Here is a 26,500-nt window from a genome sequence, read left to right on the forward strand (position 1 = left end):
CCCCGCCCCCTCTGCTCAGTGGCATGTAACGCCACCTTTAAAATGTTAATTGCAGCTTGATTAGGATAGACACTGGGAATAAAAGCAAAAGCAAACACAAATTGCCGGAAAGCAACAAGAGGCATGAGAAGACTGCCAAGCACAGCCACTGCGTGACTTTGTTCATGTTAATATATATATATATTTTTTTTCTTTCTTCACTTCAACATTGATGCTTGACTCACCGAAACATTTGCTCTGATTGGTCGCTCGGTCCACAAAGACTTTGGCGGAGATGACGTTGCCAAAAGGCAGGAACATTTGCATGAGCTCCGCATCTCCGAACTCCTGGGGCAGGTGATAAATAAACAGGTTGCAACCTTCTGGCCCTGGTGATGAGAGAAAGACAACAGGAGGGTTAGACGGGAGCGTAAACAGGAGGCGCCCAGTGCGACAGAGACTGACCACAATAACACGGGTTGAAAAAATGACTCAATAAAGCAATTAAGACAATAATCCAAGGAATATATGAGCCATGTAAACAGCAAATCCTGATTATGTTCCCCGTGGCACAAATATTAGTCGTGTTAAACCTAGTTTTTCTGGTACACACACTGTAATCCCATTTTCAGGAGTTCACACAGGCTGTTTGGTCAGCTCTTTTTGTGGTTGCCATTGGAATCCTCCTGAGAACCTCATTTCATGTAATAACTGGATAGATAGGTGGCACTTTACTAAATCTTATTATACAGTTAAATTTGACTATTGTCTGAGAAAATGTGCTGGCAGTTGCTGTGTGTGCACATGTAAACAGCCACAGAGAGGCAGAGATAGGAGAAGTAAAAGAGAGAAAAAGCCAGAGATAAAAACGGAGACAACAGGAGGGAGAAAAAACACAGAGAGGCTGATTGAAAGAGAAAGATTGAGACGGTTATATCGAGAAAGAGAAACAGTGAGACAGAGAAAGAGAGAGGGAGAGAGAGAGAGAGAGAGAGAGAGAGGAGGAGGGGGCAGAGCACGCATTAAGACATAAGCCAAGTTTTTGCCCCAATTACTGTGTGACAGTAGGACTGTCTTCCAATCTCTCTCCATCCCTCCACACTCATCCACCCAGCTGCCACATATTGTACAGGCCAATCTGGATAAAGGCAGGAATGAACTGGAGAGAGACAGAGAGAGAGAGAGATGAGACCAGGGACGGAGAGAGAGAGCGTGAGAGAGAGAGAGGTGGGGGGAGAGATGTGATGGACTCGGGGACAGTATGCTTGCAGCTGGCTGCCTGGCTAGCATTCTCTCCTGTCTCATTGCTCAGGGTGATAGCATGACGAGATGAGACCAGGGCTGGTGAGAAGGCTGATAAGAGAGCTGCAGTGGTGGCTGGCTGTAGTGCTGCTATGCCTCAGCGAGATAGAGGACACACACGCACATGCACACACAGGTTGACAGAGTGGGTTTTTTTTTTTTCCAAGGCTGAAACTCAGTTCTGTCTGTTTAGGTTTAGGTCTCTGATGGAGGATTCATGCTTTGAAACGAAGTGGTTTGTTTGAGGGAAAGAAATGTCTGACTGGTATATAAGAACAGTGCATAGGTTCCAAAAATAAAGAATAATACAAAAATCATGGTGATCCTCTGACCGCTTCATACAAGCCTCTCATATATATGCCAGTCTGTGTATTCAACTGTGTGTGAGTTAAGGTAGTTTTGTGACTGGCAAAATGTGTGAGAATAAAATCCTACAGTCTCTAGTCCAACAAAGAATACTGTCACATACACAAATATAAATGTATATCTATATATGATTTTTAGAGACATTTTTACAGAACAAATTCTATATCTAAAAACCTGTCCATTGTGGAAAAGAAGTGCATGTTGACAAGTTAATCTGGCTTGGTTTTATTTGTTCAGACACAGGGATGTATGACTTGTTCTCACAGTTTAGGATGAGGAATAATTTGGTATGATTCATATATGCAGAATTTATTATTATTTATTTTTTAAAGCAGAAGCGATTTTACACATCAAAGTCTGTTTACAGGCCTTGGGCAGTACGACTTCACATGTGAAAGTGTTATACAAAGCCTTTTCGGGTCTCCAGAGGGAGCTGCGCAAAGTCTGATAAATTGCCTCAAGTGATGTCACTTGACGTAACATCAGCAGGGGCTGAAGACTAGAGAATAAAGTGGGAAAAAAAATCTGAGGGTGTGGAGTAAGAAACACGTGAGCTTACCAGACCCATGTATCCCACCCCTCATTTCTGTTTGAGGCTAACTGGTTTGGGCTGCTAGCTGTGACTAGTATAACGCACCTGAATTTCCAAATGAACTGTCAGCAGTTTGAGTTGCATTTTGGGTAATATAGGTGCCAGGGTTTGAAAAAGAAGAAGAATGCATGATATAAAGAGGAGAGTTCAGCTGCATCAATTCTGATAGTTTTTTGTTTTTTTTACTTTTGAGTGCAATGCTAAATTGGTGGAGTACTCTTTTAAAACATTCATAATGCAAGTCATATAACATATTGACTGGTGTGACAGTTTCACTCAACAGCAAGGCAAAAAGAAAGCTTTGAAATTTGAATGAACAAGGAAGACGACAAGGCATACGAATACAGCTAAACGTTCTTTTCAAAATTTGCCATCATCTCAAACAACCACTAACACACTGATGCTGCTACATTGTCTTTTCACCTAAGAATTATTCTGCTTAGGTCGGTGGTGATGCCTTTAACCCAGTGCTCCTGAAACGGGTCTTAGGCTGTGTCCGAAATCACTCCCTCATTCACTCCATCACTATATAATAGACACAGAATAGTTTAGTAAATTGAGATTTGAGACACTTACTAATCATCCTATTTTTAAATCATCACTGCTGTTGAGTCACACAACTGCAGGTTTCACATATATAAAATGCATAGTATCGTGGAATTGTTGGCAGAAAGTACTGCACATGCCACGGCCACAAATTTATTTTTGTTTCATTGTGGATTTTTTTTAGGGCACTATATAGTGGACGCATTTACACACTCAGAATTCAGACACTCAAATAAAACAGCAGAGGGTAAATATAGCGCAGTGTAAAGTAAATACGGATTGATTTCGGACACAGCCATAGTATTCTCAACATGGACAGATTTGTTAAAGTTGACACTGAACTTAAGCAATGTGACTGCCTTTAAATTTTCCATGCAGGAAAATTTTTCATACCATAGTTTTTTTTGTTGTTTTTTATTTTTACAACCAATTAATTTACTGAACTGATTGAAAGTTGAGACATAATTAGTTCATCCACAAGCATCTGACAGCACTGCATTGCTTTGGGTATGACATATACAGTGTTGCTAGTTGCTGTGTGGGTGTGTTGTCGTATAGTATTGACATGTCACTGTGCTGCCTGAGATGCTTCTCTGAAGTGAAAAGGACACATATTTTCAAAGAGTACAGCAAAGATTCGTCTGGTTGAAATTATATTTTTGGATTTGGGAGGATTTCCTTTGTTGATATACTCACAGACACGGACTGATAGAATGCATTGTTGAAATTGTTAGCTTTCAGAGGAGGTTGAAGCTGAGGCTTGACTGTGCCTGTGTATTCAGGTTTAGGTGTCTCTTGTTAAATGGCAGAGCTGCAGACTGTGGCAATGGACTGAGACAGACTGGGAGAGCAGCCAAAACCCAGAGGAGGCCAGAACTCAGACAGGCCACTGGCTCAACCAAGAATAGCTCTATGTGTGTGTGTGTGTGTGTGTGTGTGTGTGTGTGTGTGTGTGTGTGTGTGTGTGTATGTGGCTTTGTCTGTGTGTGTTTGCATTACCATGACTTCTATGATTCTTGCCAATGATTAAAATGTTCCGTCGTAGCAGTGAGAGATAAGCTCAACAACTTCATGTTTTTTGTTTTTGTTTTTTTGTTTTTTTTTGTGAAGCGAATAAGGAGCTGACATGTGAGGATAAGTCTATGTGTATCTACACTTCATTCATACGCTTCTGCACTGTGACCCTGGCTTGCACTCTCACTATCAAAAAATGCAAACATAAACTAACTTTTTCTCGACTTAAGAGTTCCTATACTGAATATTCATGCCACTCTACGCTGTCTCATACAATCATATAGATGAATAATTGAGACTGAAAAATGGTGTCAAAAAGAGTGATTTACCATCACAGTATATCCTATGCTTTATTACATCTGATGCTGTGGCATAAGAACGAACACTACACTAGGAATGGTAATAAATGATTATGCATGCAGCTAATTAATCTGATGAATATTTATAACCACTTAAACACATTGTAATGGACTGATTAAGCAGTCCAACGCTGCGAGTTTGAATTAGTGCAGTTTTTGAATAATGACAGAGTAACTTTCCATCTCACTGCTAATGTTCTTCTCTTTAAATGGGAAGCCTTTTTCTCACATTTTCCCCAGCCAGCTTTTTCCCTCCCTCGCTAATTCAAAGCAGCGCAGCTACATTAGAATGGAACATGGCAATTATCACCTTTTATCTTGGGTGGGCGCGCTTGCTCGCTCTTACCTTCCCTCTGTTGCTGGGGAATGATGGTTGGTTGCTGGGGGAACGCTTGGCTGATTGGCGCATAGGCGGCAGGGTAGGCTGCTGTTGCAAAGGGAGAACCAGAGTGGAATTTTTCACATCTCCATTTTCATATTTGACACAACAAAACTCAAATCATTATTCCATTGTTCATTTGCGTCCTCTAGACACTGCATAAATAAATTGCATTATGATTGGGAGCCTGGGCTCATTTGGCTGGTGGATCACTGCACAAAGAGCATGGCAAGAGGGGAGTGGAGTACAGTTCAACTGAGCAGACACACAAAGAAAGAGAGGGAGACTTACACCATGTTAATAGGAGCTGATGTCAGGCAGAATGCAGTGGTCTGAGAGGTCTATGTCATCTCTCATGCTGGAGCCTATGGCAGGTTGAGATCCTCAGCTTGTGTTATACTTTTGGAATTAAGTTTTTTTTTTTTTTGTGTGTGTGTGTGTGTGTGTGGGTGTATAATCAAGTCAAGTGAAAATCCTTTTGCAATCCTAATGTAAAGTAGCCTAATCCGGGAGAAAATTGGCTGGTCGTACGGCTATATCTATACCTGTCATAGTGTCTACTAATGTGACAAACACAAAGGGAGAGGGTAGAGGGAAAGGGACAGATGGAGGAAGTGAGAGAGTAGAGGCGGTAAGAGAGACGGATCACCTGCGTAGTGCTGGACACCGGCATAAGCCTGTTGGAGAGGGTCGGTCACCGTTGGACTCTGTGCTGCAGAGAGACGAAAAGAGAGTCCGAGAAAGGGGGGCGACGAAAAGGAAAATGAAAGCAAAAACAGACAAAGACGGGACATAGAGTGGTCAAGACGAATACAGAGACAAAGAGAGATATAGAGAGAGTGTTAAAGAGCGAGGCAGAAATTGGCTTATCTGTGGAGAACCATCAGGGGGTGAGATCACACAGGGAGTGGGAGAAATGTGGCTTGTCATATCTCTCAGTGCTTCAAAATGCTTGTTTGCCCCAGATGTTTGCATCAAATATTAACAACATGCCAAACAAACCACTTTGTAGTTCATTACAATCGCAGCTGCCTTTGCATAATGCAGAATGGGAAGTGTGAGTCTGTCAGTTCTTCAGGAATCAGTCCCAGACAACATTAAGAAGCTGAGGACGGGTTGAAACACATCAAATTAGCCATAATGGACTGATGGATGAACTGATGGATCCATCATGATACTGGAGCTGAGCTGCTGAGAAATCTGCCAAAGACGCTGCTGATTGACCCTCAAGCTTTAAACGCTTCAGTTCAAATCAGAAAAAGATGTCAGGAGAGTGTGAAGTAAAAAGGACTCTTGTCAACTTTTAAACAGTACTATGTGACATAATTCAATTTGTCACTACTGACGTGTTGAACTTGCATTGTGGCAGCTAGGTTATGTTCTTATTCAGATCATGTATAACACTAGAATAATCAAACATTCATAGATCACCATCAGTACAAGCAGCTAAACGTCAGAAGTGTCAGGGTCAGAGCAACCGTCTCATGACAGTAGATGTTACAAATATATCTCATGTTTCTTTTATGTAAACGTTGATTGGCTCACCTGGGTAAGGATGAATACCATTGGTGTAGATGGGCTCAGAGGTGGGCTGCCCGTTGCTTTGAGGCGGGAGGGCACTGAATCCGTTGACCCCGATTGGGGTGGCTATGCTGGGCACGGCTGTGGCAGAGATGCCTGGGGGTGTGCTGGTGCCTGCAAATAGATACAGAGTCATTACGGAAACTGCAGGGTGCACGGTTCACATGATGCACTCTCAAAAATAGGGGTACAAGAGAGGTATATTTTTGTACTGAACATTTCCTCCCAAATGTACAGCTGTATAACAGGGACATAATGGGTCCTCTTGAGCACAAATATGTGCCTTTTGACCCACTATAAAGGTGCAATGATGTTGTTTGGTATAAATCGGTACCAATTCAGTCGGAACTAAAGGTTCAGTTGCTAAAATCAGTCAAGGTGGCACAATGATTGATGTGTAAGGGTGGTGGGGGGGAAGGTTGCTCTCAGATTTTTGGATTATTCTTCATTATTATACCCATGTTTAAAGGTAGATTTTTACCTCTTAGGGTACATAACTGCACCTTTTAAAGGTACGAAAAGTATGGATACAAAATTGGTGTACAAGTAAAGTTACAGTGTGATAAACGCAGAAGCCTGTGCTTCTCCTTCTAACCACCTTTTCTCCTTGAGGTGATATTCCAAGTCTGTCACCTTGTCAGTGCCCCTTTGTGCTGATGGATTTTTATTATTTTTCTAATCCAGGTGAAGGGCATTTAGGTCTTGTAGGATTATGTTTGATAGGCATTACCTGGTATGTGTAGGCCTTGTGGATTACAAATGCCAGGTACAGCGTCAAACCACTTTATTTAATACATTTGCAATGACCCCGCCTTCAGGCGGCCTGCCTACTTAGTGTCGAGCCATCAAAGCTCCTCATGACAAGGGCCAAAAAGATAGTTCAGACTGGGGTCCAGGATTATCTCACACAAATCTTTGCTCTTATATTGTATAAGCCAAGGACTCTGCATCCAAAGTCATCGGATTGGCTGTGTTCCCAGAAAACACACACTGTCACAGAGACACAGAGGAAGAGAGCGACAGACAGGGAGACAGGGAGAGAGCAAGAGAGATAATGAGAGAGAGGAAAAGAGAGAGAGACTATAATGTGGCTGCCAATGAGTGTCAAGGAATGCTGTACATCTTCTCCCATCATGCCTCGCTCAATACAAAGCTCCACTTCCTTTAATTCAACACTGGAAATGTCTGCTTCAGCCCAGAATATGGAGCCTACATCTAAAAAAATGGAACAAGGGCAAAAGTAGAAAGGCCTTGAATGAATATATTACTACTGCTTCTATAATTCTTGCTAATGATGAAAATGTTCCAGGGCAGCAGTGAGAAATGGAAGTCCTGTGTGTGTGTGTGTGTGTGTGTGTGTGTGTGTGTGTGTGTGTGTGTGTGTGTGTGTGCGTGTGCGTGTGCGCCTATTAGTGTATACCTGAGGACGGTGTCATGGGAGTAGCCACCAGGCCGTTGACATTGAAAGCTGCCATTTGCTGCATTTGCGCGGCAGCGATGGCTGCCATGGGGTTCAGGTAGGACCCTTGTGTCGCTGCCATCAGGGCTGCTTGCTGTTGCATCATCTGCTGTAGGATTAAAGAGCAGTGGGGAAGAGAGGCGAATGGCGGGAGGGATGGAGGGAAGGACAGAAAAGGAAAGGAGGGTGAAATAGCCGCAGGACCAGAGCATGTTTACTCTCACATCTCTGTTTGCTTGGCCCATGCCTTGTTCTTGAACAGAGTGGTCTGTGTTGCCCTGCAGCGTTGCTTCCCAGCTCCTCTAACACTGCTCTGGCTTTTGTGCTCATTATACTGACACAAGATAAAGCCTATGTGCTGAGATGAGTTTGGCAAGCTGGAGACTATGCATATCTATATGAAATGTATATGTATATGTGTGAGAGAAAAAATGGTGCTGCGGTGGCAGAGTTAGTGGAGAGATCGTGCGTGAGTGGGCGAGTCTCACCTGTCAGGGTGAGTTGTTAGCTACTGTATGAGTGCAAAATCTCACACACTCCTAACTCAGGCTGTGACTTTCATGTGTGAATAAGAAGTGCGGGTGGGGTGGGCTGGGAGGGAGAGGGGTGGGGGGTGTGGGTTCGTGGGAATGACGTGCACATCTGTTTGAGTCTAGAGGAATATGTGTAAGTAAATCAAATGTTAAAGAGGCGAGCTTGGGTTGGCAGTTTAAATTCACAGATCAAGTCAGGAAATGTGGGAATGGAAAGTGAATATGAAGTTGATGCTTGTAACTGTATGAAAGTAAAACAGTATAGTGCTGAGCATACATGATAAGCAGCTTCCCTGGACAAGTGAGGGGATAAAAAAGACAATTCAAAAAGCAGTGCAGCATTTTCTGTAAAGCCTATGTAAATTCGGACACTAACAGCCATTTAATAGTGCGAATCACTGAAGTAGATGTTCTCTCGGAGTGTCACATGCCTAGTGGGAGAGATTGTGAGTTCAAACTTTAAATCACAACAGTTTTTGTTTTCTTTTTTAAAGCTCACCGTCTCCTCCCCCGCCGGGCTGAGACTTACAGCATGAGAGTAGGCGCCATAGGCCCCAAACTGGATGGTCATGGGACTGAAGATGCCGAGCTGGCCCGCCATCTGGTGCATCCTACGCAGGGTCCTCTCCTTATCGGTGTCTGCAAACTTGACCACCAGACTGGACGAGGCACCCTGGAGGGACACGTATATTGAAAAAGTTAGTGAATATGCAACTAACTTTGGTTTTTCCAGATAGGTTCAGTTTTTCACTTTTGATGTGTATCTTCATGAAAAAAAAAACTCTTTAATGGAAACTTTGCAGAGTATAATCACGCTTTTTCAGTGGCTGCGAGGAGATTAACTGAAGCAAATAAACATAAAAAACAAACAAGAAAAAGAAAGAAATCTAAATATAATAAGTATAAAACGTCTTTTGTGCTGTCAGAGTTTCAACAAAGTAGGACAACTAATAATACTAACACTTGCAACCACCATGGTTACTTTCAATCAGCAGTTTTGGAGATTGCACCTGCCACTTCAGCCAACCAGCTAATGAGCTGGTGTTTATTAGCAAAACTGTCTGTGGACGTCCTCAGAGTGAATAAATAGTATTTCACAAAGTGTAAAAAAAAAAAAAAAAAAAAAAGCACAGCAAGACAATAGCACAGCTCTTATGAATTTCCTAAAGCTAATGGAAAGCATCATTACTAATGTCACTGACTGACATTGTTACGTATGCTTGACAAGTCTATTGCTCCTGTTAACATGAGATGCTTTAACTGGGAGTGTGAAAATATATGGACATATTGAACATTATCAATCCGACCATAACCTAAATGCAGGTCATTTAGAAACAAGGTTGCTGGATGCATGCAACACATTTGCATTTTTTTATTGTGTGGTTAAAAATAGCTGTCTCACAACGTGTGTTTCCCTCGGGAAATGACCTGCAACAAAATGTTGGCTACAAAATAAAAAGGATGTGGAGCTGATCTGTATCAGTGCTTCAACAGTCTTTTATTAAAAACATGAGTGTGGATCCTTTGCATCACCGCTTTGCATGTTATTCATTTCTGTCATCTGATGTCCAGTGCAGATAACACTTCAGTCTTCCAGGCCTAGTATTTCTCAGCCATGTAAGACAGTGGAACTGAATATGCACATGACTGCAGTCTCTTAGCTGTCATTGTTAAATGGAAGAGAATAGTGAGTGATATTTGCTTTTGTGAACTCTCCAACTCCACTGTATACACTGAGAGTGAACTGTGATCCTAACCAGATCCCACAGGAGTCCCAGTCCCCCACTGGTGAAGCTCCACTGAATACAGCACTGGGTAATTAGGTCTGACAAAAGCCTTCGGCATGTGGAGGGCGAAGTATTGACTAATGGCTCTGCCTTATGGCAGATATAGTTCCATATTGATGTCCGTGCTCCTGAGTTTGCATCCAATTAAATCATTTGAGAGACAGAGACCAGAGTCAGTTCCTCATGTGACATCCAGGAAAGGAGAGAGGGAGGGAGAGAGTCAGTGTGTGAGTGAGAGACAGAAAAGATACAGAGAGAGAGAGAGAGAGGGAGGATGAGGAGGCTGCCAAGCAGAGAAAGCCGCCACAGACACCGTCAAGAGGACCGGGCTCCTATTTAATTACAGGCAGTGCATGCTGGGAAAGAGCACGGAGCACCACCAGGACAGAAGGACACAGGCAGCCAGGGGGCAGTCAGGATATGATTAGTAAGATCATAAAAGCAAAGACACGGGGAGAAAAAGACTCCATAATCACAACTTGGATCCATCACTCACAAATCCCTCATCCTGACAGGGTCAGTACAAATTCAGCCTTTGATTGAGATTTCCACATTTTCTTTGGTTGTAGACATCGGTAATGTGAGTGAACTGCAGGGGACTGATCGGTGTGATTGATGCTGCACACACCTGTTTCTTGTGCATGAGTTTCTGTGCCTCAGTGTATGAGAAATTGAAATTGACAAAGCAAGACTAAACTGCCCTACAGGTCCAAGTTTAAGCTTGAGTGCTACTTACAGGCGGCAACTTACTAAAGCAGAACTATCCAAACAGAAAATCATAGAAACAAACAAACTTGTGCCCTTAGAAGTTGAATATTGCAACGACACCATAAGAGTGTGTATTCAGCTACAGAACAAACACAGCCCTTGTCTTACTGTAGTTCAGTCTTACTTTATGCTATTTCATAGTAATTCATACAAAAGAGTGTGTCCTATTTTTTTAAAGCCTTCATGAAATTTTAAACAGGAAAATTGCTGATTTTTATTTTTACAATACCCTAAAGTCAGTCACCATTTTCTTAAGCCTTATCCTCCCCTCAGCAACATTTTCTGTCCTGTCTGACTGTCATTTGTCAAAAGACAAACACGCATATACTAAATGCACAAAAACACACAAGTTCTTGTTCCACAAATTTTTTTTTTTTTTTTTTTTTTTTTTTTTTTGCAAGCTATTTGACTAACCCATGTGAAAATGTGTCATTCTATTAACACAACCACGAGAATGTGTTGGCTGTAGATAACCGTGAGAAAGAGGCTGGGGAATAAAGGAAGGCATCAGCATGCACCCCAGGGACAGTGTGTCTCAGATGGGATCCTATCAGAGCCAGCCAGCACCCCACCTCAGGCCAGAGGAGACCCATCTGGTGTTTCTCCCTTGGTGCCATTTCAATTAGTTAAATCAATACGCCGACGTGGTGGCGTTAACGGCACTGTTTCTCCCTTTCTAATTTCATTTCATCCCACCTCCTGACCTTTCTCCGTTCTTTTTCAACTTTGTGGACCAGTTGAAGGAACCGGGCTGTTGGATTTAATGAGGCTGGCACTGAGCAAACATCTTCCTCCAGCGTTGTTGCTCAAGCCTGCACACGGCACAGGGGCCTGGCATTTAGATCACGTTCATTTTCTGCTTTGTGTATCTGTGTATTCTTATGTTCATTTAATACCTCATGAAGAATGCATTGTGAGCATCAGGACTGTGAAAGCCCGAGGCTGCCTGTACTCACTGCACCGTGACTCGAGCCAGACTAGGCCAGACTGTGAGGCGAGTCTGGCCTCTCCCAGCAGAGTGCTCTGCTGTAGACGACAGCACAGGAGGAGACCCAGTCTGCAGTGTCTACACTGAAAAGTCTTGGCAGCAGGACTAAAGCACTACAACAGCCTCTGTAGGTGTTGTCAGCACTGCCACTCATGTCTGAGCTGAGTATTTCTGACTTTCATAACATAAAAGCCAATATATCCCCTCTAAAAAAAAAAGAGGAGAAAAAATCTTATCCTTACCCCTGAATAGGAAAATTTCATATCCTTACATCTAAAGCGGATGTATTCTGACTAGATCCAAGGCCTAATCAGAAAAAGCAGATTTCAGAGTGTGATCCCCCCTCACGGATGAGGAGTTTCTTTCCACATAAAGAAAGAGTAATATGTGGCCAGGTAATGAAGAAACAGGTGGCAGCAGACAACAGGCACTGGATGCAAAACAGCCACTCCTCACTGGTAGCAGAAAATCACAAGCTGACAAACAAACAGAATAATAACCTCCACCGGCATGACTCCTATACCTGGAGAGAAAATGAATTCGCTGAATTTGATAAGGGCCAACAGGGAGCCTTCACTTTTGACAGGTACAACTAAGGAATTTGTCACGGGTTCAAAAACTAATCTAATTTCTTGAACAACACACTTGACTTGTGAAAATCTCCCATATTGGATTTTGTATAGGCCACGAAATGTGTAGATGGAAAAATACACAACTGTAATTGAGGGATTAGAACTCAACTACACCAGTGAAACGGCATTATTCTTTTATCTCTGCATTACTGTGATAAAAAGACACTGTTGTTAAGTGTCTACCAACAGGTAAACAGACACTCGTCATCTGTCCTCTACAGAGGCTTACAGCAATATAATTTAAACAACACACTCGTTGAAAGGAAGCTGTCATTTAGAAAAGCATACTAATGATCAGCCACTAATGTGCGAACAACCTCCTTCTCCCCAGTCATTCAGCAAAACGTACAGCAGCTACTTTTAAATGACAGGCAAAACTTGCAGCTTTCTACAGACTTAGAGAAAGTGCTAATCGAGAATCTGTAAGAAATTAATTGAATACATCGGAACAAGTTTGTTTGGTAATTGGATGAACCTCCTGTGGGCTTGGTATTCAACTCTCTGAACCTTGCTACGTCTTTGCTAGCCTCACGGGAGGGCTGTCTCTCATTAGCAGTGGATGATGCTGTCTTGGTCTGGCCTTGCTGTCCACCACATACTGCTGCGGCTGCCGAGCACACCGCGTCAAACCGAAACACGCAGAAGAAGAATACCTGTCATTCATAATGGTATTTTTCACTTGGCTCCATTTTGTCCATCAACAGCAGTTTTCACCATCATATGTGCGGACAGTAGAAAACAAAACTCCATGCAGTATGTCAGCCACAAGCCTGCCGAGGTTCTACAGTAGTTTCATGTGGTGTTTGATGACTTGTGTATTACAATGACAATGCTCTCTGGCTTGTTCTTATCTCTCATTAATCCAGAACTATAGTATCACACACATGCACGCTCTTGTTGCTGCCAACACCGGAGAGCTCCACAGGCCCTGTCAGCCACGCTGTGACACCGAATGTGACAATGTCTGCAATTTGCTGGGTGCTGTCTGGCTGCCCTCGGCTTTGACATTTGAAGTTTTGCCACCTGTGCCTCCGCAGCCTTACTGTAATGCAACAGCTGAAACCAGTGAGAGTGACTGTTCTGTGCCCAATCACCTTTTAAGTTAATTTTGGAAGCACCTGCAATCTGCAATAAACATCAATTAAAGCTATGACCCGATCTATCAGCGCATGCCCTTTGGTGGCATCCCTTGCCCTTAAGCTTCATTAAAGCCTTTCATTTTGGGCCAGCGTGTTTTGGTGGAGGTATTATTTATGGCATGTGCGTGTGTGCCAGGTAACACAGATGCTGTAGAGAGAACATTAAGAGGGAGAGAGAGACAGAGAGGAAGTGAGAGACAACTCTTTGTTCAAGGTTCATCCAGACCTCACAGCTGGCAGCAGGCAGTGAGCAGAGCAGCCCACTCTCTGAATCCTGCCTCCTGTTAGTCTGTTGTTGACGACATGTGGCAGTGATATTATCCAAATTAACTGCATCCCCCATCGGTACCAAAGCCTTAGTTGGATACTAATGGCCACCTTGCCTATTAATCTGAGAGGAAGTTGGATTTGTGGAGAGGAGGATAACAGGTGCGGGGATAGAGGGAGAGAGATATGGATAATATAGATTATTAATGAACTTTTGGATGACTCGTGATCCACCCCAGGTCTGTTTGGAGCTCCATATGTTGCCTTGGACAGTTCATCTGCAGCAGACCTCAGGTGGCTTAGTGACCCAAACTAATGCAACTCTGCCTGGGCTACAGCAAGACAAACACACATAAGTGCACAAAGCTACTGCGCATGAGCCAAATTTTGATTTGTATAAGTAAGCAAAAAAGCAGCCTCACAGGAATCCAATTATGTAAATCCTCTGGATGTAAACATATTCTATTGATTGAGTCAACAAGATATTTTGAGTAGAAGGTAAATATCTTGATTATAACCAAATTTCAGTAATTGTGCATGATCAGTGGGCAACATGATTATTGTTTGGCTCTAGGCCGGCGCCTTATTAAATTTTGACCCTTGTGGTTTACATGCCAAAAAGTTTGGTCTCTGAAGAGCACAACAACCACACACAAAGTTAAAGCGGCTCTACCACTTATTTCCCTCCCTCACTACTTCAATGTAATGCAAAATGAGGCGGCATCAAAAAGATGTGTAAATTACATCTGGCTTCCAGGACACTATCTCGCTGCCAGGAAGCGTCCGTAAATATTTATTGCGGAACATCAGTGAAGTGTGTGAAGGTGCGGATGTCTGCCAGAAAGAGTGTGTGCTCATGTGTGTGTCCAGCTGTGCAGCACTCAACACACACGCAGCACTGGCAGCGAGATGTTTCCTAATTCATCATTTCTTTTACTTAAGCCTTTTTGGTGGCCTTGTTCAAGCCTGACAGAAGCATATCCAATTTGTAATTAACTGGCCTCAATCTTCAACTAAACAAATCAACACCAACTAATGCTATTTCATGCATCTCATAACTACTGTATATCAAGCTGGACCGCCACACCATTACCTACTTTCCACAATTCCTTGTACACTCACAGCTAAACTATATTCTACACCACTCAAAAGCACATTTAAATCTTCATCTGTTGTGTAGCGCTATACACTCCACTGCCCACTATGATTCTGGCATTGCCTTTCATTATATGTCAAGAAGATGTGCAATTCTGTGTAATGGTCAACATGTGTCAGAGCCATGACAACAGACACCTGTATTTGTGTTCTGTGTCTGTAACTGAATGAGGTGATGCAGCAATATGACTAGTATTTACAGCATAACATTATTCCACAACATATCAAGATGAATACCCTGGTCCCAGGCTGTGGAGAATAAATGTAGAAAAGCTAAAAGTTAATGGGAGGCTGATAAACTGCAAGTGTCCCACAATATTATGAAAGACTTCATGCTCAAATATCAGGAAGCGGTTAAGGAAGCAAAAGTGGCTTATTAATCTGACCTCATTTTGAAGATCCATCCTAACTCTAGGGTGCTTTTCAATATTATTGACTTCCTTGTTAACCTCCCTTATACTCACTTTAATGAAGCCTCCCTTGATAAGTGTTTTCAAGTAAATGTTTAATATTCTTTAACAAAACGCAGCCCCCTGACAGGGGCCACACTGTCACTGCTAATCATTTTTCTGAGCTACTTTCAAGTCATTTCTCTGAGCTGCTTTCAAGTCATTTCTCACGTGTTGCTAGAAGAGGCTCTGACATGTATGAAGCCCTTTATGTGTCCCCATCATATTACAAAATGTTCAGCAGTCAGAGCTTGTACTTTATTTATTATCTATTGCACTCTGGCCAGTGGTTTCATTCATTTTGTTAAAGCAGCTGGTTGTTGAGATAAAGCTTGCACTACTTCCCAAGAAACTGTTTACAACAATAGACACAATCTCCTTATCCTCAGTTGGATTAATATTCTGGGTTCAGTTTTTCTATCCAGTTTATTTAGTTTTTTATCATTACTTTATTCATTTTTTCCCACCCACTATTCATACATAATTCTACTTGGATGTATCAAAAGCAAACAAAAAAGGTTTCACTCTTATGCTGATGACACACATGTATATTGTGATGTAAAAATCTGTCTAGCCATTCTCATAAATTGCCTAAACAGTATATAAAGTGCAAAAATGTAATTACACCATTTCGAGAAATAATCTTTCTTGACACCCTACAACCAGTTAAATTGCCTCACCATGAAGATGACACACTGTCTCCAAATGTAAAGCCACTAATTTCACACTAATTTCAGTTTTCAGGGACAGGTTAAGAGAGCTGTTCAAACTATTAACTTTTGGCAGCGATATAGAAACATTTTTAATCCATAAGTAATCAGAAAATGTTCATCCAAGCTTTAATTTGTTCTTGTTTAGAACATAGATAAAAATTCTGTCTCGTCTCCCACTTGCAGTACAGTATCATGTCATTTCCAGAAGAGAATTTGCCTCAACTGCATCACACATCACAAACTGTACAATCAAAAAAAAAGCTGCCTCCAGAAGTCTTGTGACGGCTTCATCCTGGCTAATTCACAACTTTTTATTTGTCATTCTGATATTGTTTTTCAGAAGTTGGTGGACATAACCAGGAATAAAATGCAAGTCAATATTGTACTTAGAGTCAAGAGGGGACTAGAAAGAGGACTTCAATGTGATGGTCTGTTTCTTCTAGACATTTATGTAGGGTAATTGTTAGATGAGCCAACAGCTCTCCATTAGTTTGTTTTAGCGTTTCTCCTCCCTAAGTAACACGACGACAAGTAAGTGGAAATACAATGTGCAATGCAACCATAACCTCCTGAATTCAATTTGAATGGTAATTGAATAAATTAGTAAATATTCATTAGTTGTTCTAAATTAAATTTTGCTGTTTCTATTCATAGAAAATACATTCTGTGTTGTTTAATCAGTGTATAGTAAGGAGTATAGTATGGAAATAAGAACAAACTCATACCTACAATATCATTTTATACAATGCTTGAACTATATATCCTCATTTTTCTATTTCCATCATCTCCACCCGTGTCTTTCCTTCAGTTCTAACTAAAACATGTAAATGACATACTGACATGTGCAGTACAATGTCTTCTGAGAACACATTCCAGGATTCGTGTGTGGTGCGCAGTAATCATATCAAGGCGGTGAATGTAAATACTCTATCGGTCTGCTTAAAAGGTAGTTTGAATAGCAGGAGAGGGAAATGGATACTGAGTGAAAAGACTGAGATACAGAGTATGCAGCTGTGCGCTGTAAGGTGGCGGATGCTGACTGTGGGAATCTTTTGTGTGCGATAACACAGGGAGAATGTATGTGAGACTGTGGACTGTTGATGTCACAGTGGTGACTATACACATATATTTATAGTATAAAAAAGTACATATATGTGTGTGTGTACTCCAATGTTCTAGATAGATAGATAGATAGATAGATAGATAGATAGATAGATAGATAGATAGATAGATACTTAATTTGTTCTAAGTGGAGATGAAGAAATTTTGTGTTTATGACAAAAATTTCAAAAGGAGGCATACATCCTCCAGTGGTCATGTGTATGAGGAATAGAAAACTTTAAGGGGGGATTTGTTCAGTGTCTTTCTATCTGTCTATCTTTGTTATAAACTTCATCCCAGTCTGCCTCAAACATCTTATAAAACTGGCAGCAGAGGTGAAACAGCTGGCATAAGTAGACAAGCAAATGACATCGCATCACTTGCAAAACCTTTTCTAAAACGGTCCACATCAAGTGTAAAAACACTTAACGGTGTTAAAATAAATTACACTCTAAAGTTCATTCTGTCATTAGGACAACACTTGTTATGCGTGTGTGTTACTTACAGGCATAGTCTGTCCACCATGCAAGCTGTTGATGGCGGCCTGTGCTTCTGCGTGGCTGGAGAACTTCACAAAGGCACAGCCTGTACACAGAGAGAGAGAGAGAGAGATAGAAGGGAGGGGCACAACATCAGGGGGTGGCCTTGAAAATGGGGGGGAAACACCATTCATTACCATTGTTTTCATGTTATCTGGTTTGTAAATATATCCTGCCATTTGTGTGTTCAGCGCATAACTCTGAATAAATCAGTCTAATTGTAGTGAAGGCATTAGCTGCGTGGAACATCCTGTCCCTTGCCCATTTCTAATTCCACCCCCTCCACTTTGGAGCATGGAGCCAAGGCATTTACTATCCTGACTTGTTTGTGATTATTAATCTGTTTAATATTTACACATTATGATTTGTGTGCAGTCACTCATAAAAGAGATTATGATGACAAAGGCATAGTATTATAATCTGCCTATCTAACCAAATCTTTGCTCGCATATAATTTCAGATGCAGGGGGAGGGGGGGCTTTGCTCAAGGGGCATTCAAAAAATCTTAAATCTGTTGTGTAGTTAATGCACAAAAGGAAAAGCCAACATAAAAAGTTGGCCCGAAGACAAGGGAACGAGTGTTGGCAGCAGTGTGTCGGAGCCTTGTTGAATTAACATCTCAAATGATATTAAAAATGATTCAGATAGATAATAATAATGCACAGTATGTGTTTTTGAAGCTCACATATCCTAACCACGTTATTAAATAGTTCATCGGTGTGTAGGTTAGGACAGGCGCTAAAGTACTATAACATAAAGAGAAAGCCAGTGAACTGAATTACAGTGGAACTGAAACGCGGTAATTTTCCAAAAGCCATTAAATTAAACAGGAGCTATTTCTCTAAGCTTTATGGTCGTCATCGACTGCAAGAGGTATTCTGTTATGTCCTATTCTTATCCTTGCCTTCAGGTAGCTCATGTGTTAAGTCAAGAGATACCTAATTAACAAACTCGTGGATTAATTCTGCCCCCTTTTCATTAATCGAGTGGCACCCGTGTCTTTCCCTGAGTTTAGTCCCTGCTTTCTTAAGAACTGCTGATACCTATTTTAAACAGTTACATGTGTTCATATACATTTATTCACTCTGTATTCCCACAGGAGTCATGATGATTCATTTAAATTACAAACAGTGATAGGTAGGCTCAGGAGATGTTCTGCTTTTGGCAGCGATCCATTCACTTCTACATCTCAGGCGTCAGTTTTGCTTCCTCGACATGCAACTTAGTAATTTCCTGACAAACTAAAAAAAAAAAAAAAGAACTAAAGGACATGCAGTATGTGCACAATTGAGGACAATTTCCTCCGTTACCTGAGGCTTTCCATCCACATTCCTGCCACACAGTAAATGGTAAGTAGTTGAAACTATTGTGAGCAGAAATGTGGTGAGTAGTAAAGGCCATGTGTTTTCTGTACTGTCAAATGTCCTCAAAGCTGCATAGATCTACAGAGGCAAACAGATAAGTCAAAGAAGACTTTGATTCTCTCACAGCACTCTAGCACCTTTTTACTTCACTTGAACACCCCTCCAGGTAGAGACAGGAAAGGTCTTCATTTGTTCAAGGGAAATGCATCAGCCTACGTGTGCCATTTTACTGCAACTCTGTCTTTGTAGGAACAAATGAATTTAACTTTTGTCGTTGAAATAATAAGGGGCGGTTTGTTCTCGCAGAAGCCTTTTGGTTTTGGAAGGCAAGATACCTTGCTGTGGGTTCACTAACAAAGCTATCAGACATTGTGCCAGGGTCCCTGTGACCCCGTCAGCTCAGCCCAACCAGAGAGACATTCAAAACTGCAGGGCTTGGAGAACACCATCAATGGCAAAGTCACGTGGAACATACAATGTTCTCAAATTTCTCCATCAACAATATGCATTAGCCTTGATTCTGCTGACCTTTTAAAAAAAAAAGTTAAGGGACACAGAGCACAACATCTCAAAAGAATTGGAAGTGCTACAGCCTCATAAATTATAGTGCACATTTGAGTTTTTGAATTTGATGGCTCAGAATGAGTTGGGGAAAAAGGAAAAAGAGAGATTGTATTGCTTTCAAGCGAGAGGATCTGCGCTGCCTTTTGAATTCCCGGGGTAATAATATGTATGCATGAATTCCATCCCACTGGATGGGTGACATTTATAACACAACTTAATTATAGACCTAAAAGCCATCTCTCTATTATTCCTGACAATTCGGGGCTCTATTCAACTCTGGCAGCAAGTGTTGCACTTTGAAAGTACTTTGAGGAGCAGCGCCAAAGAGAGATGGATGTTAAACTTCTCGGCCTTTTTATTGGGTGAAGAGGGGTGCTGAAAAGCCTCTGAGTAGCATAAATTTACATCAACAGGGGACAAAGCCTCCATCATGGAACAGATAGCACTGTCAATTTCAAGGTCTGTCTCATTCAAATTATGGGGACCTCATCCCGAGCGAGGCGGCAGGCAAAATAATTTGCCGTAACATCCGGTAATGATTGCGTAGGACTGCTGCACAGTGAGTGATAGGACCAGATACCTATATATGAGACCTTTGTCTCGTGGTAGCATTCATAGTTAACATTACTCCACAGTTTTCCATTTCATAGCAGTGAAACTTGAAGAAAAGGGAATGATCAAGCCAGCGATAATAGAGACAAATACCAACACAGGAAAGGTATGGCATGTGGAGGGAGGAGAAAGAAAAAAAGAGTTGAGGTGTGGGGTGCAGGAGGGTGAAAAGGAGTGAAAGCGCGAATGAGGGAGAAAACTAGCTCCTGTCTGACACAGCAGCACTGGCCTTATTTCATTTTATGTGCTGTCAATCAGATTGAGGCATCTGAGCAGACAGGAAGAGAGGGAGCTGGAGAGAGACAGCGAAAGAGTAAACAAGGCAGGGAGAAAGACAGGTAGTGGACCGGTGGGGTGACGCAGAGCAATAGACCCAGGATTAACGGTGAGAGGAACAGATGCAGACACAGATAGGCGTGTGGTTCATGTAACCCGCCTTTCTCTTCGATATACACAGAAGGCTCGCACATTACCAGCCCCTTTCCCTACCCTTCCCACACATTGTTTTCACACATTCACATGCTTCATATAGGTGAATAAATCACAGTCAACAGAGGGAAAGAAAGATAGAGGTTCCAAACGCTGTCAGTAGCGTTATCACTCCAAATATGGTTGTGAGACAGAGACCCATCAAAGGGTGATCTGGGAGCCTCTCGTACTCTCAGAACAATTCCACCTGCATCGCACATTTCACAGCCATCTTTAATCTGACCACGCTCTACTAACTAAATAGCACATGAGCCAGAAACATGAACGCATAAACTATTCCTGAATGCATGCAAATCTGCCACCCAGTGAGTGACAGCAGCAGAACCCAGAGCCTGGCTGCTTTATTTACAGTAGGACATTATCGTCCAATGGTGTCTCAGGGGAGGGATGACGGGAATGTGGGAAACAAACATGATTACACCCCTCCGCTTTTCAGATAACAGGAAGAGGAGGAGGAGGAGGAGAGGGGTGAGCAGAGAGACAAGGTGTTGTTTGATGTATTTGTTGAGTACAAGCCCAGGGTGAGAGGAGCTGCTGTGATGAAGAGACAACATAAGAAGAAGTTTGGGAGGGAAAGAAAGGGAAAAAAAAAGGAGTGCGAGGTAGAGCGCAAACAAAAAAGGGAAGGGCAATACGGAAAGTAGTGAGAAAAAGAAAGTGGGAGGACGGAGGTGTCAGAGCACGGTGACAATGAGGTATGAAAGAAATGCAAGCGAGACACATAAGAGGTGGTGAAAAAACAGAATGGCTGAAGGGGAAGATGAGTTATTCAGAAGAGCGGAGTGGATCGCAGACGATGTCAATGAGTGCACAGCGGGTGAAGCATGGCTCTAAAAATGTAAAGAGCAGAAAAAGAGATGACGCAAGTACAGACAGACGGGGATTAAGAGGGACAGACAGGGCAAAAAAAAAAAAAAAAAAAGTGGGAGGTGTGTGGGCTCTGACCCTTACTGGCCCCATCAGGCCCTCGCAGGACGGTGCACTCCTCGATCTGGCCGAAGGTCTCGAACAGCCGCCGGACGTCATCCTCGCTCTGCTGCTTGCCGAGCATTCCCACAAACAGCTTCCTGTCTTCTGGATAGGAAGAGGGGGAGGGGGGGAGGGAAGGAGGGAGGGTGGAAGAGAGGAGAGAACAGACAAATGCTACAGCTGATGGCACCGTTCTGCTGAGCTGAGAGGAACTTGTGCAACTCACCCACACACACCCCCCACACACCCCCCACCCATCCCCTCCATCCCCCTTTATCAGCAGTCTGCTGTGTTGAGCCTACACTGCTGCTGCTGCTGTTGTTGATCTTGCTGTTGTGTGGTGTGCCACCCCACCCTGGTATGAGGGTGAGATATATTCCCGTTTCGAGAGAGCTATTCAAGTCTGCCACAGTGATGTTTGATACAGGTGATGTTCTGAGCGTCGTGGGTTTCAGGTAAAGGTAGAAAGAGAGTGGGAATATTTTGCTCAGGTAGACAAACTGTTAGATCGTCTGGATGCTTAAGTCACTAAGTTGAAAGAGAACATGGAACGGGAACATGGTATTACATTTTCTCATCACTGAGGCAATAGGAATTGTAATAAGCAAGAGTAAACTCTGTGTCAGAGGGTCATGAATAATATCCAAAGGTGGTTTAAAGGTCTTCCCTCATTTGCAGCACATTCTACCCAATGATAAACTGTGTACTGGTTTCTGATTCAAGTCTATTCTCATCTTCTCCACTTTCATATACATGTGAAAGTCAGGGAACAAATACTTTTAGAAAATGAGTCAAGCGAAAATTTAAAACTGAACTGTATTCTGTGCATTGTGCAGTATTGGATTATGCTTTTCAATGTGAAGTTGTTTGTGGGGTAACCTAAGGGTTGCAGTTTTTCAACTACCAGTTGCGACAAATTAAAACGAGAATTAGCTAGGTTCACGTAGTGCAACTTGGAGAAAGAAGTTGTCCTTATCCTTTCTACTATTTTCCTACTATCTTGTGCACACGTTGCATAATTCTTTATATGTGGTTTTCAAATTAAAGGGTAATTGAGTTTTTTTTCTTCTGTGCAACATAACCACAGTAACCATGGCCAAGACCTATTACTTCCTCGTCAGCACAGTGATGGAGAATGGTGTTAGCAGAAACCATTACAAAACATAATAACTATGAATGCTACATGTGTAGTTCTCATGCCTCAGAACCAAAGACAATGACAAAGCATCATAGTAGAAATAGTACTATGTTATATAAACTCCTGACTATTGAATCTGTGGTTGTTTGATTAGCTTTCTTACTTTTCACCATGATGAATAAATGATTTTAGTTTTTGTGTCAAAAACAGGAAAATGAGGAAAATCAGATCCACTTCTTATTGCCTATTTAATGGAAAATAGTGACAGTAAAATAAGTGAACTTGAAATTAATGCAAAATATGAATCGTGAAAATAGCAGGGCTACGGGACTATGACTCTTTAAGGTCATGTGTAAGTGGTCAAGGACAAGTGTTAAAGTGAGAAAGCCACCCCCACTGTACAATCTAAATGCTGGGCTGGTACTGAGCACTGACCTTTCCCAATTTCCCGACCAATACTTAACTAGAGTGAAATTTGCAGAGTTGCTCCAAATGAACTTTTAGTCGCTTCCTGAGCTCCAGAGGGGGGCACTCTGGCTCAGATGTATGGGCTCTATACCACTAAATTTTGGCCAGTCAGAAAGCTGGATTTTTCTAATTAATCTTCCTGGTGCTCTGGCATTAGACAGAGAATTCATCTTCCTTACATCTTTTACATTATGCATCCCCTATTCTGCTGTGTTGTGGAATGAAATAGCTACTAGCAAGAACCCATCGCCAGAACTGATGGAAAGTGGCAGGAAGAGGAAGAAGAGTTTATTGGAAATGACACTGTTGATCTTCAGTGTGAGTCATTTGACTGGTAGGGAGTGGGTGAGGAGCAGGGAGGAGTGGAGGGCGAGAGCATCACCTGGGCCTCGACAGATGTGACGCCTCCTGTACCTGCCAGGCCCCATTAGACGCAGCTGTTCTAAAAATAAAGCACCAGGGCTTCCTTTTTGCAGCGGGGAAATCGGATCCTGTTTCATTCCTGTAAAGTTCAAATGAGACACGTGCCTGCTACCCGCTTGGCCACACAAATGAGCACCCGCATAATCAATAAGGCCACGCTGCCTGGTCTCTACTGCTGGTGCTGTATCAGTGGTGTCAGTCCATGTTTCTGTAGTCACACCCCACACAGCAGGATTTCTCAAACCCACCAGCTGAGCCTGCTCATTACTGGTCCTCATCCCTTGAAGCTCCAGGGTTGGAAGTGAGTGAGAACCCAGAGGAGATCACCACAGAGACAGCCACTTATACTGTCGACTGGGATTTAGCAAAGGCCGACAAGAGGACAGACGTCTAGCTGGATATTGGCCACCAGTGGAGGGGTTGCGTAGCTGTAAAGTCAGCCCAGAACAGGTGTTAGAGAGAAATGAGCCTGACCCCTGTCTGTGGCAGCAGAGGTGAAACAGGCAACAGCTCGTCCACAGCACATGTGACTTTGCCATGATCGTCCCCTCCATCTTTCAGATTTTCACAGAGGTGTCACTGTTACAACTTAAATGGGCAGAGTGTGGTTTTACAGGCCTCCTGTAGTGTGTTAATGTTTTGGGACAAAAGTCTCATCTCGGTCCTGGCCCGAGGAGATCTAATGGCGGCTTTACAAGGCTAATTAACAAGCCATGAGAGAGGTAATGAACTTTCCAAATGTGCTGGCAAACGCAAAAATAAATTACACCCCAGTGAAGGCATTAAAGGAAGTGTGAGTGTACTTCGGAGCCTTCCTTTGGGAGAGCCACAGTGAGAAAATGAATTTGGAGCTGCTATCTTTTCATTGCCTGACCTAAGAGTGTCTCAGTCGGCCCACTGCATGCCCTGGCCAGAGTATAGATTGCTATTAATTAGTCCACTTTGCACCTGTCTCCAAAGCAGCTCTTATTGGATTTTGCAAGTTCCCGCTCATCTCCTATGGCCACTTGCAAGCGTTAAATTGGCATTTTATGAATATGAATAAATATCTTGTAATGCACCCTCTGCACAAGGAGATGACTCCATGACTCCAAAGAGTTATCCATTAAAAGTGGGGAGTGGAGGGAAAAAAAAAACTCTTGTCTAATAGTCATGTATTTGCATTAAGAGGGGGGAGGGCCTTCCTATGGAACTAACTGAGGATAGAGAAGTATGACAAAACTCATTGAGCTGACTGTTTGACCTCTTTGTACTTATCTCTCATTGAGAGAGGCTCATCTTATCCCTCCACCAGAGCTGAGCCACACAGCTGGAGAACATTTGAGCTTTACAGCACTTCTCTGCTGTACTCTGAAGAGACCTTTGTAATCTACACTTTCAAACCTTGCCACTACTTTAAAATAATAATGTGTGTGTGCGTTTGTGCGTGTGTACATGTGTGTGTGTGTGTGTGTATAGAAAGCCCGGCTACATAATTTAGATTTCCTTGTTGCATACTCAAACACCATTAATTAATCCATGTACTTAGGTAACATTTCTGCTGTATACTTTAGAATGTAATTAGCAGATTCAAGGACATATATACTATTTAAAATGAGTTTTGGTGTATGGCAGTATACATGAACACTTTGATATTGCTTGTCAATACGTTCTGTAACATACATATTCACAAGTGGGTGAAGAAATTGCTTCAGCCTGTACACACTTACTTTCTCTCTCTCACACACACACACACACACACACACACACACAGTCATGCACATCTTTTTCTTTTTTTTTTTTTTGTTTCCCCCAGTGTCTCATCTCCTGACTGAAGGTGGGAGCAGCTGAGTGGAAAATGGTTCCATGTCAGTCTCCAGCCATGTCCAAACTGAGGTGGCATGTGGACAGCCCCATTTTATGAATGCAAATAAAAAAGGAGATCAAAAAAGTTATCAAAACACTACTGACATCTGACAATTGCTTGTCTCAGGAAGCCTTTTCATTTCAGCGCCCGGTATATTAAAAATTAATGGATTTTGCACAGACGCCATATGCTGTCAAGATTGATGCTTCTCTCCCTGGAATAAAGTGCTACTTGTGTTGTAGGCTGCAGTATATGCATATAGATTGTGCTTTTCCTTCCCCCTCTTCTCTTTTTGTCTATCTATTGCTCTCTCTGTATCTTTCTCTTAATCCTTTATTGTCATCCCTCACACTACTCTTTCTCTTCAGGCATAGATTTAGTTGCTGTGAAGTCTACTTTTCAAAATTTTCTGCTTTTGTTTGCCAATAATGGGAATATTCTCTTTAAAGAATTACTCTCCTGCTCCTGTGTCGTTGTAAATATTCCTTTTTTTTCCCTCCTTTTCTTTTTTATGATTCTATCACTTATTGCCCGCTGGCAGTAGTCGGGGAAGCTTGGTAGTAGTAAGTGTTCAGAAAGCATGGACAGCTGCATCCAACGATAAAAGATGCCTGCTAGGCCGCTGGGTGCATTTCAAATGCAGAGTAATGTTCCAGGCAGCACAACAGAGAAGTTGTGCTTCTTATGGACTCATTAGAAAAGCCTGACGCTAGTGTGCGGCTGCCTGGGAGGCCCGCCACCAGACACGCTCACACATGTAGGCGTACAGACTGGGTGTAAAAAATGTTGGTGAATGGCTTCTTAATATTGAGTAAGACTTTGTTTTTCACCATCTAATATATGTATATACACAGGAGTCTGTTTGGAATCGAAAGGTGCCATTTGCTTTCGGAATAAGCATTTTAGATAATGAGCATTAAGCATTGTAAGCATTGTGCAACTTTTGTTATCTGGTATTATTTTAACTTTTTAAATCTGG

At 42.3% G+C, this 26,500-nt stretch overlaps 1 protein-coding gene across 2 annotated transcripts in view; it reads right to left on the reverse strand.

Annotated features, from left to right (window-relative positions):
• celf6 (CUGBP Elav-like family member 6) overlaps nucleotides 1-26,500 on the reverse strand; it is a 139,573-nt gene that overhangs the window by 18,585 nt on the left and 94,488 nt on the right. Inside the window, exons 4-11 of one of the 2 annotated variants that reach the window (XM_023399257.2) lie at nucleotides 21,623-21,751; nucleotides 17,615-17,694; nucleotides 8,610-8,783; nucleotides 7,539-7,686; nucleotides 6,083-6,232; nucleotides 5,187-5,249; nucleotides 4,505-4,585; nucleotides 225-368 (exon numbers count right to left, since the gene is read on the reverse strand). In XM_023399257.2, the coding sequence (XP_023255025.1) occupies nucleotides 225-368; nucleotides 4,505-4,585; nucleotides 5,187-5,249; nucleotides 6,083-6,232; nucleotides 7,539-7,686; nucleotides 8,610-8,783; nucleotides 17,615-17,694; nucleotides 21,623-21,751 (969 nt within the window). The remainder of the gene's footprint in view (nucleotides 1-224; nucleotides 369-4,504; nucleotides 4,586-5,186; nucleotides 5,250-6,082; nucleotides 6,233-7,538; nucleotides 7,687-8,609; nucleotides 8,784-17,614; nucleotides 17,695-21,622; nucleotides 21,752-26,500) is intronic. The other variant, XM_087172003.1, reaches the window with a different exon arrangement.

This window comes from Seriola lalandi, unplaced genomic scaffold, assembly GCF_002814215.2.
Source record: "Seriola lalandi dorsalis isolate HSWRI2012SDOR001 ecotype SW California unplaced genomic scaffold, Sedor1 jcf7180002051108, whole genome shotgun sequence".
NCBI lineage: Eukaryota > Metazoa > Chordata > Actinopteri > Carangiformes > Carangidae > Seriola > Seriola lalandi.